Source organism: Silene latifolia, chromosome 6 (assembly GCF_048544455.1).
Source record: "Silene latifolia isolate original U9 population chromosome 6, ASM4854445v1, whole genome shotgun sequence".
NCBI lineage: Eukaryota > Viridiplantae > Streptophyta > Magnoliopsida > Caryophyllales > Caryophyllaceae > Silene > Silene latifolia.
In genome coordinates, this window is record NC_133531.1 from 136515288 (window position 1) to 136525950 (window position 10663).

The 10663-nt window shown below is 37.3% G+C and overlaps 3 protein-coding genes across 3 annotated transcripts; 1 reads left to right on the forward strand and 2 right to left on the reverse strand.

Annotated features, from left to right (window-relative positions):
* Nucleotides 1–2127: 2127 nt before the first annotated feature.
* Nucleotides 2128–2967, reverse strand: LOC141588773 (uncharacterized). The gene is made up of 2 exons (XM_074410200.1): nucleotides 2538–2967; nucleotides 2128–2480 (listed from the first exon to the last, which is right to left on the reverse strand). The coding sequence occupies exons 1-2, from the start codon at nucleotides 2965–2967 to the stop codon at nucleotides 2128–2130; spliced, it is 783 nt and encodes a 260-aa protein (XP_074266301.1).
* A 30-nt stretch (nucleotides 2968–2997) lies between these two features.
* LOC141588774 (uncharacterized) lies at nucleotides 2998–4925 on the reverse strand. The gene is made up of 3 exons (XM_074410201.1): nucleotides 4225–4925; nucleotides 4162–4172; nucleotides 2998–3404 (listed from the first exon to the last, which is right to left on the reverse strand). The coding sequence occupies exons 1-3, from the start codon at nucleotides 4923–4925 to the stop codon at nucleotides 2998–3000; spliced, it is 1119 nt and encodes a 372-aa protein (XP_074266302.1).
* A 290-nt stretch (nucleotides 4926–5215) lies between these two features.
* LOC141588775 (uncharacterized) lies at nucleotides 5216–5710 on the forward strand. Its single transcript, XM_074410202.1, has 2 exons — nucleotides 5216–5462; nucleotides 5550–5710. Exons 1-2 carry the CDS (start codon nucleotides 5216–5218, stop codon nucleotides 5708–5710), a joined length of 408 nt encoding a protein of 135 aa, XP_074266303.1.
* Nucleotides 5711–10663: the final 4953 nt, after the last annotated feature.

The window sequence follows — 10663 nt, forward strand, 5'->3', positions numbered from 1 at the left end:
ACAAACTCTATGTACCAACCAACTACTGTATATACGCTGCCACACAAACACAGCCACAATACAACAGCAACGACACGACAATCGACACACTAGACTATCCACAGAAACTGAGTAGGCGAACCTACCTTTAAGCAACTTCAACCAATCCATGCCAACATACGACATATCCAGCAATCAAGCAACACCTATAACGATAACACAATCATCTATCACTACCAAGCAAATCCTAACTGCAAAGACAAGGATACGGATGATGATGACGACATACCTATAAGGAGAAACCTGGCAAAAGACCGCTACCCGACTCAAGCTACGCTCTCCTAAGGCACAAGAACCTTCAAAGGCTTCCATGGAGGTTATATGGTGAAGGGAAGGGAAAGAGGCGACTTAAGGATTGGAGAAATGAGGCGGAAATGGTTTGCGGATTTAACAAAACGCGATTATAAACCCTTGCTGAAAACCCGTTACTCGATCGAGTGTCCCCTACTCGATCGAGTATCCGAGCTACTCGATCGAGTAGCCTCTACTCTATCGAGTACCACGCATAACTCACAACCCAAGGTAACTTGGCACGCACTTCTAAGGACTATTACCGCTCCCAAGGTCAGTCAGCGCTGGTCAAAGGGTCTCTAAAAGGGCGGGTATTACAAACGTACTTCCTTCATTCCGAGCTCGAGTATTTGTTTAACTTTGCTTTTGGCATAAACACCAAAAAAAGAGGAAAGGACAATTTATAGATATAGTTAATGGATGAGAAGTAATCAATATTCCTTTAGAGAATTCAACATCCTTCTTTTAATTGCTAAAATATTATCTTTGTCTACTTGTTACCTTTTTTTGGACGAAGGGAACATCTATTATAAATGAAAAAGAGTGTTCAATTAAGGGGGGAGGGGAAGTCGGGATTATGCGGCGTACATGTCGAAATAAAGTCTATCGTACAGTACTCGATTACAAAAGAAGGGGCATTGACCCAATTAAAACAATATTGAAGTATAAGTTGGTTAACAAAGATAGTTATAACTAACCAACTACTTAACAACTTGGATTAGTTATCCTAACTACAGTTAGTTATGGGTAGTTAGGATAGGTCGGTGTATCAATGTATATAAATAGAAAATCAACCATATTGTAAAGACACAAGTTTTATGAATGAAAGCTTTCATATTACATCAATGCAATTTTGCTACTCACAAATACACTATGTACATCAATACAAGATTATTGATGTTTTACCTGGTATCAGGTTCTTGAACTTAAGAATCATTCACACGCTTCCGTATCAATCATCAATCAATCAACATTATACAATCGTCATCGTTTTTTCTTCACATCTTCAAACAATCTCTTTAACATCTTCATCTTTTTCTTCATATCTTCATCAAATTTTCCAATTTTTAAACACATTTTCTTACAATATCTTCAAACACAATGCCTGATCAACATCAAACTTCTGATCCTTATGAATACTATGATGATCCTCTTTACCTTTCATCATCTGATCAGCCTTTCTCTCAAGTTACTGCATCATTGTTTGATGGCTCTGATTTCACTAAACAGGATATCCTCATGGCCCTGGCTGCCAAGAACAAAGACATTTTCATTAATGGTTCTCTGGTCAAGCCTGCAAGCACAGATAAGAAGTATCATCAGCACATTAGGTGTGATCTCATGGTTCTTAAGTGGATTCTTATTTCCATTGATAAGCCACTTCGTGAGAATCTCAAGTACATCAAAACTGCCAGAGAACTGTGGGATGAGATAATGGAGAGGTATGGACAATCTAACTCTATTGAGATTTATCAGCTTAATTACACAAGAATTGAATGCTACTTCTCAATCAAATTCTTCTCTTGTTGAATTTTATGGGAAAATGAAACATTTATGGGAAACCTTAGACAGTTTGGATCCTGTACCAGACTGTTCTTGTGGTAAACTTGCAGCTTGTTCATGTTCTTTGCTCAAAAGAATGCATGCTCGTGATCAACATGCCAAGTTGATTAAGTTCTTGATGGGTCTTAATGCTTTTTTTTTTGGTGAAATGTAAGAATTTCCATTAAAACCCGTAACACAAATGTTACAATAAGTCCATTTTAGGTACAATCATTTTAAGTCCCATATTAGGACTTATACAATCAAATTTACACTTCTTAACCATAAATTATCCCTAGTAGCTATTCCTTGGCTAAGCCGTGTAGCAACCCGAGCTTTCGTGTCTTTCTTGATCAATTCTCGCACACATTCAGGCCTTAATAGAACACCATCCACGCGAGCATTTTTCCTCTGTAACCAAATGTGATAAAAAGTAACTGAAATAGCACTTAAAATCACACCTTTCTTCAAAGGAGAGTAATGTCCAGCTGCAATCCCTTGGAGAGGATTAGAAACAGGAAAATTAACCCTCAACATCTTGGCAAGATCATCTAACAGTCTTCTAGAATACTCACAAGTTTGAAACAAGTGAGTATGATTATCCCTCCCTCTTCCACACGAGAGGCAGTCATCATCAGGAGCAATTCACATAGAAAATAACTTACCTTTGAGCATAAGAGCTTCTCTAGCAATGAGCCATCCAATGAATTGGTGCTTAGGGATACACCAAGAGTTCCAGATCTGTTTGTGCCAATGCACATGCTGAAATTTCTGTCTGATCAGTTCATAACCACTACGCAATGTGTAACCTTTAGTATCCAGTAACCAATGTCCATTCAGGTAACCAGTATCCATTTTGTCTTTAACCTTACAAATTGACTTCCATCGCCAACTAAGATCTCCACTAGGTCTGTAATCTTTCCAGTTCTGGCCCTTTAAATAGACCTGGTTTACCCATTTCACCCATAATCTGTCAGGATTATAATAAACCCACCATACCAACTTGCCTATTGCAGCAATGTTCCAGGCAAGACTATCCCTAATGCCCAATCCTCCTTCAGATTTTGGAGAACACACTTTCTCCCAGCTTACCATGGGCATTCTAATGTAATCTGCACCCCCATCTCATAGATAGTTTCTGCAGATGGCATTTAATTTATTTAGAGCACCTTTAGGAATAATAAAAATGTTGATCCAATAGCTATACAATGCAGTCAGGACAGAATTCACTAGGATCAATTTTCCGAGGTAACTCAGCTTTTTGGTTCCAAAGCTTCTAATCTTACTGACCAGCTTTTCCACTAGAATGTTGCAGTCAGATTTCTTCATTCTTCCACAGGTGATAGGGACCCCCAAATATTTAAAAGGCAAATGTCCTTCTTGGAATCTAGAAACCTGTATTATGTCTTGCTTAACCCAACTATGGACTCCATTAAAATAGGCATTAGTCTTAGTGGAGTTCATTTGTAGACCAGAGGCACAAGAGAATGTAGCAAAGGATCTTAAGAGAACCATTATAGAGTTGACATCTCCTTTACAGAAGAGCAATAAATCAACAACAAACATTAAAAGTGTGAGTTTCAGCTGACTACACATAGGATGAAATTTGAAAGGCATTGTAGTTGTTGTATGGTTCAGGATCCTACTCAAATATTCCATGGCTATGGTAAAGAGAAGGGGAGATAAGAGGTCTCGCTGCCTTAGACCTTTTGCTCCTTTGAAGTGACCAAAAATCTCTCCATTTAGAACAAGAGAATAAGAAGCAGTAGTTGTACATTACATAACCATGGCAATGATTTTTTGAGGAAAATTTAGGAAGGTCAGCATTTGTTTTAGAAATTCCCAATTAATGGAGTCATAGGCTTTTTTTAAATCAACCTTGAGAATGAATCTAGAGGAAATAGACTTCCTATTATAACATCTGACTACATCCTGACAAATTAAAATGTTTTCTACTATGCTTCTCCCCTTAATAAACCCCCCTTGATTATCACTTATGATGTTCGGTAGGACAGCTGAGATTCTATTACAGAGGAGTTTAGAGATGATTTTGTAGATTACATTGCAACAAGATATAGGTCGAAATTGAGTCACATTATTGGGAATATCACATTTAGGGATCAAGGTTACTAGGGTATGATTCATTTGTTTTAAGAGCTGTCCATGATGAAAAAAATCATTGATAGCCTCACACACAGACTGACCAACAGTCTCCCAAGAATCCCTAAAAAAAGAACTTGAATACCCATCAGGCCCAGCTGCCTTATGGGTAGGAATAGAAAACAATACCTGCTTGATCTCTGCATTGGTGACAGGAGCAATTAATTTAGCATGATGCTCCTCAGTGCAAACCTTTCCCATCTGGACCACATTTTTGCAACATCGATAGTATCGTGAGAGGAACCCAGCAGATTAGTGTAAAAAGCAATAAAAGCATTCTGAATCTCATCTGGAGTCTCACATAAAATCCCATTACTATCAGCAATTCTCATAATTTTGTTTCTAACTTGCCTGCCTTTGATTATGCTGTAGAAGTATTTGGTATTGTAGTCTCCTTTTTCCACCCAGATAGCCTTATATTTTTGCATCAGAAACTCATAACAGGCATCATTTAAAAATCTGACACTGCTAGTAGCCTCTCTTTCCTGCAAGATAAGCTCAGGATTAAGAGGATTATCTCTGAGTCTCTCCTGAATCTTCTCCAAATACATCTGAGCTCTAGCAGAATTGTTCTCAACATCATCAAAATCACATTTGTTAAGATTTTTAAGAGGCCCTTTAAGATGCTTAAGTTTACAGACCAAATTATACATTTTGGTTCCAGGCCAATTTTTTTCCCAATTTTCCTTCACACAATGATGGAAGTCAACTGACTGACTCCACATATTAAAGTACTTGAAGCTTCTCCTTTTCTTACCCCCATCATTTTTAGATTGAACAACACATGGAGAATGATCAAAAGTTCCTTCACAGTAAAAATGAGCATAAGACTGTGGATAATCAAGAAGCCAACTCTGATTGACAAGGACTCTGTCCAATCTAGTATAAACCATGGTAGTAGGTTCATGCTTATTACACCAAGTATACAAGGATCCTGTAGCTATACAAGATCTCCTTTTGTTCCAATGGTGTTTTCATTGTCATATTTAGAACCAGTGCAGCTCGAAATCAAATTCTCCAGCAAGGTCATTTCCTATTTGATAATAAGCCTTTAATTGTGATACCTTGGTCTGAAGGGGTGGCTTTGGAGAAATAAGTAATCAAGGAGGTTCCTGTTTGGGTGAAGATCTACAATCTTCCTTTAAAACTTTGGGCAAAATGTCTCCCTAAAATTGCTAGAATCATGGGTAAGTTTGTTCGATGTGATGATGCTACAAAGGAGAAAACTAGACTAGGGTTTGCTCGGCTGATGATTGACGTGCCCTTTGGTAAACCTATCCCTGAATATATTAAGTTTCTGGATGTTGATGGAAGTGTGATTTGTCTTAAGGTTGAATTTGAATGGAAGCCCCTTTTATGCTCGAAATGTAATGGTATTGGACATGATACCTCACAATGCATAAAAGGGAAGAAAGAGGTTCCTCAAAAGAGTGTGGCTCAACCAGCTGGGAAGTAACAATGGAGGCCAAAGCAGAAGAAAACTGTATCTGCTCCTCCAGTTGTTACTACTTCTGCAGTTACTCCGGTTGCACCTATAAGTACCCCAGTTGAAAAGCCTAATAATTTTGATGTGACCTGGTCTAAGGATGGAAAATATCATGTTGCTAATACGCCTGCCCGTAATATTATAAGATTTAGCAGACAAGAAATTGTGGAAACTGGATTACAGTCTATCTAATTTGGAAATCAAAATTTACTTGAATCCATTAACAATGTAACCCCTAAAGTAGGTGTGGGTCCAAATGGTAGGGCATTATCCCCAATGGGGGGTAATGTATAATTGGGGATTCTGGAATATTAGGGGGTTAAATAGCCTATCTAAACAAAATAGCATAAAAAGTTTCTTACATCATCATCATATAGGGTTATTTGGCCTCCTGGAAACCTTTGTCTCTAAATGCTGTTAGGAACAATCTATGCAACTCTTGGTGCCTTACTACTAATACACAGTGTCATAAAGGGGGTAGGGTTTTGATTTTATGGAACCCTGCTATGTTTAGAGTGCATATTTTAGAATACAATGCCCAATTCATACATCTTATGGCCACTGATATGGGATCCAACACTCAATTCCATTTTACAATGGTGTATGCATTTAATGGGTTACAAGAGAGGAAACTCCTGTGGAGTAAGCTATGTCATTTTAAGAAGAATATTCAGGGAGCTTGGGCTATTTATGGAGATTTCAATACTGTGCTTAGTACTACGGAAAGATTAGATGGGTCTTAATGCTGGGTATATATGATACAGTTAGGACACAAATACTCTTTATGGATCCAGTGCCTTCAATCAGGAAGGTTTTGAGTCTCTTACAAAAGATTGAAAAGCAGAAACAGCTCACTAATATGGTTAGTAATATCTCTGATGTTAGCTTCATATGTTTCCATTCCTTCCAAGGATTTTAACAATCAGAATGCATGCTTCCTCCCCTGGTGCTAAGTACTGCAGTCATTGTGAAATGAGTAATAGGTAAAAAAATCATTCAAAAAAGAACAATGAGAATATCCATTTTAGTATAACTTTAAATCATGAACAATGAAAGACCTAAGAATCCTTTGAAGTAATAGGTAAAACAGTTTCATTTAAATTCACACCTTCTCTTTTAGTATAACCCTTTGTCACAAATCTCTCCTTAGGTTTCTTAACAACACCTTTAAAATCCAACTTTATTTTAGAGATTCACTTTACACCCGACTGATTAAAAAACAAAACCCACTGGAGTGACAATTAACTGCTAATTAAACTTTATTATGTGTCTTATTGATTGCTTCTCATCAAACATATATAACTTCTTTTCATTTATCTGCTTGCACTAAAAAAATACCTTGTTTATAGGTTATAATCTTAACTATTTCACTCAAGTCATAATCAACTTCCCCGATATAGACAACAAAATCACCATAGTTAAATGCTTAAAGCCTTTTTTAAAACACTTTAAAAAGTGCAACAACATAAGGGTTGTGAAATAGCATTATTGTGAAATAGCATTATTGGTCATCATACTTCCTCCATTAGAAAAGGAAGAATAAATATTTTTCTAATGCTTAAATAAAAGACTAACAAACTCATGATGAGACAAACTGGCCTTCTGTTACAACAACAGGTCTCTAAGCCATCCTCTAGAAATTTAACTGTTATATACTCTACAAATCTTAATCTTTAAAATCTACAGGATAAGTAACAAAGAATTTAGGAGTGGTTTTGGGATCAAAATTTTGCAGAAGGATTATAAATATAAATTCTCAACTTAACTGACAATCCCACACCCTAAGCTGTTCAAACTCGACTTTTTTCCATCCATAATTCAAAAGACACCTCAAAAAACAAATTAAATTTGTCAGGTACTGGGTCCAAGGTATATAAGGCAGGTGTAAAAGCTTTACCTTAGGTAAAATCTGTTAATTTGTATCTCGAATCAAACTCCTCACCCTATCCTTCTCACTACAATTAGTTCAAGAAGATTTGACATACTGTATATAGTCTAACAATAAACATTCAATAAAAAAAAAACTTGTTTGTCATAACAACTCACCATCTTGGTTTTATCTCACGTTCTTATTAGTCATATTGTATTTAACAAGCTCTAAACTTTAACAATAAATATCGTGTACTCAACAAGAGTCTTAGACTTACTACTTATAAGGTAAACATAACCACATCTAGAACAACCATCAATGAATGTGATATATAACGTCTTTCCACAAATAGTAGTGGTTCACTAATGTTAGTGTGAATATCTTTTAAGAGTTCCTTAAAATTAAGTCAAGATACGATTTCACATTTGACATGTCCACGAATTTTCTCTTTAGAAACATGGCTAAGAATCTTATGCCATCATTGATATATTTACATCTGTTATTCATCATCATCATCATTAGTTCGTCGTTAATAACTTGTTTAACTTAATTAATTTGTTTTAATTCGTTTATTCATAATTAATCTTGTAATTAAATCGTTCTAATTAGTTTCATTTCATGTTTTACTGTTTTTATGACCAATTCACATGTAAATAATCCATTAAATCAAATCTATCCGAGTCAAATATCAATAATCAACCCTTAAACTCACCAAGGAATATTAACAACACGCAATTCCGGCTTCACAGCCAGAATTCAGGTCAGGAACAGATGCAGCAACTGTTGCGCCTCTTCCAAAAGATGCAGCTCTGCTGCACCTGTTCCGGGTTGAATTTTGTCTCTGACCTTCCGTTGTTGCTTTGACCTAGTTATTAGCTTATATATTAATTAACTATTAATTGTAATATCACCTAATAATCTGTTCGTTAATTTATTTTCCCTTTCTTTTCTCAAACCATCCGTTTTAAGTGTATTTTCGACGTAAATCAATTGATTAGTTGTAATTATTGTAATTTTAATTATTGCATTTATTTATTTATTATATTGGATGATTTATTACTTGTTTTCACATGCAATTAATTCTAAATCATATTTCGACCCAATGTATGCTAAACTACGTGTTCACCGACTTAGTTAATTCTCACATGCTAGGATTAATTTATTGGATGTTGCATAGCATGCAAATAACCTTCAACATATCGAGTATAGACGATTTTCCCTAATCATTAGTAGAGGCCGCTATCGAGGCGGGCGGGATTAGGTGTTCGATCAAAAGAGCTTCCTAATACGTACCCTCACCCCTTACTGCAGATCTCTGTGAACATCCGTGTTCATTGGCATCCACGAGAGTCATTCTAGTATAGAATGCTAAGGGTAACGAGTTCTTGGTGTTCATGTCAATACTTTGTGTCTTGACATGGCATGAGGTATTCGAACGGTTTCCAATTTTCCACAATAAATTGGTGGCGACTCCACAAATGCAAAAGCTTGCTCGCTTTTCTCCCGTGGGCCCGCGTCCACAGTTTGGCGACTCCGTTGTGGATTAATACACTTACGTGTTGCCAAGGGTGAAACTTGAACAAGTTTAGGGAATAGTTTGTATAAGACAGTTGTCGATTTTCATGACTCGGTCTTCCTAGACCGTTTTATTCGGCCTTCCTAGGCCCAACCCAACCCATTCGGCCAATCGTCCCGTCTAGACCGTCCAAATTCTTATTTGGGCCTAAGGATGGATAACGATTGACGTCAACCATACCATGATGCTTACTCCTGTTTGTATCAAGGACTTTCACTACTCGAGGAAATGGACTAGGAATCGGCCTTACTCCTGTTTGGTACGAGCCTCTCCACAGACCCCGGGTTTGATTGTTCGGTATGGCAACCCACCCTTTAAACCAAAACCCTTCTAAATGCACTCAGCATACCGTTATAATGCCTGTTTGAATGCTTGTATCATATGTGATCACCATTTTCTAAACAAAACCATGACGGAATTTTGTAAAATAAAATCATTTTCAAAATGTAATCATTTTCAAAATAGCGCAAAATAAGCCGAAACTCTGTCCAAATGTTGAGTCAAACTTCGGGCCTCAAACCCAAAAACCTATAAAAAAAAAACAAAAAAAACGTCAAAAAAAGGTCCAAAAAAAACGAAAAAAGTCCAAAAAAGAAAAGAAAAAAAAACGAAAAAAAAAATACTAAAATATTTTTCAAACCATCTAAATGTGAATATGTAAATTCAATTGGGCTAAGTTAGAGTCAGAGTTCAAACCGACTATGTCCTAGTCGGAACTCCGTCGAGTCATGAACCCGTCTTCCTGTACATTTTGGGTATTTTCAAATTCAAGTCAAGTCCTAAGGCGTCACGCCGTCATTTTGGACCCCCTACCCCAATTCAATTAGGAGCTAAACATTTCCACACCTAGTCTCACACACTCGAGGCTAACACATCGAGCCATTCCCATGTCCGTTTCTTGAATTCTCATAGTACACGTTTGGGACACACATACCTGAACCTCGAGTCAAGTCTGTCTTAAACACACAAATCAGAATTAACACGTGTCGCCAATACCATCAATAAAGTCAACCACATAAATGTCACTCTGTCAAAGTCAACACTCGAATCTAAAGGTCAAGGTCAAACACCGTGAGTCCAAACACGAGAAGTCACTCACGACATTTCCTGGATTCACAAGTCAAGAGTCTAGTCATCTCGTCTTGTCGTATATCCTTTGTTTGTTGCTCTAGTATGCGTGATCCCATGTCAAATCAAGTCGTAATACGCATCATTTTCTTCTCGGTAGGAATTCTGCAATTTCCAATGAAAGTGTTCAAGAACGTTTATCTGTCGACGTCGAGGGACTAAGTGATGCAGTCATTAAGCTTCAGGCCACCGTCGAAGAATTGAGAACTCGTGTCACCAATATGTAAGACAAGATAGACATGATGAAACCTTTACCATCTTCTCATACCCCAAGGCGAGGGCATAGCTTCAACACAACTCACCCATCTAAGAAGGCCAATGAAGACAAGGGAGTCAGCCTCTTGGAAACTCCACTCAAAAGGCCGGGACGAGCTCATAGGGAATTCGTTGACCTCCCACATATAAAGTAGCTCTATAAAGACTAGTTTCCCAAGGAAAACTTCATCCAATTGGCCCAACCCCGGATCCTGGAAAGATATTCCCTAGATGGAAGGGCAATTCATATTGTCAGTACCATTGAGGTAGGGGACATGATACAAAGGAATGCTTTTGTCTAAAGCATATTATTCAG

Coding starts and splice junctions, on each gene's coding strand:
- LOC141588774 (XM_074410201.1), bottom strand. CDS start 4,925: ATGGTTTATACTAGATTGGACAGAGTCCTTGTCAATCAGAGTTGGCTT.
- LOC141588775 (XM_074410202.1), top strand. CDS start 5,216: ATGGGTAAGTTTGTTCGATGTGATGATGCTACAAAGGAGAAAACTAGA. Junction 5,463..5,549: donor GAAAGAGGTTCCTCAAAAGA/GTGTGGCTCAAC, acceptor CTACTTCTGCAG/TTACTCCGGTTGCACCTATA.
- LOC141588773 (XM_074410200.1), bottom strand. CDS start 2,967: ATGGTAAGCTGGGAGAAAGTGTGTTCTCCAAAATCTGAAGGAGGATTG. Junction 2,481..2,537: donor AGAAGCTCTTATGCTCAAAG/GTAAGTTATTTT, acceptor CGTGTGGAAGAG/GGAGGGATAATCATACTCAC.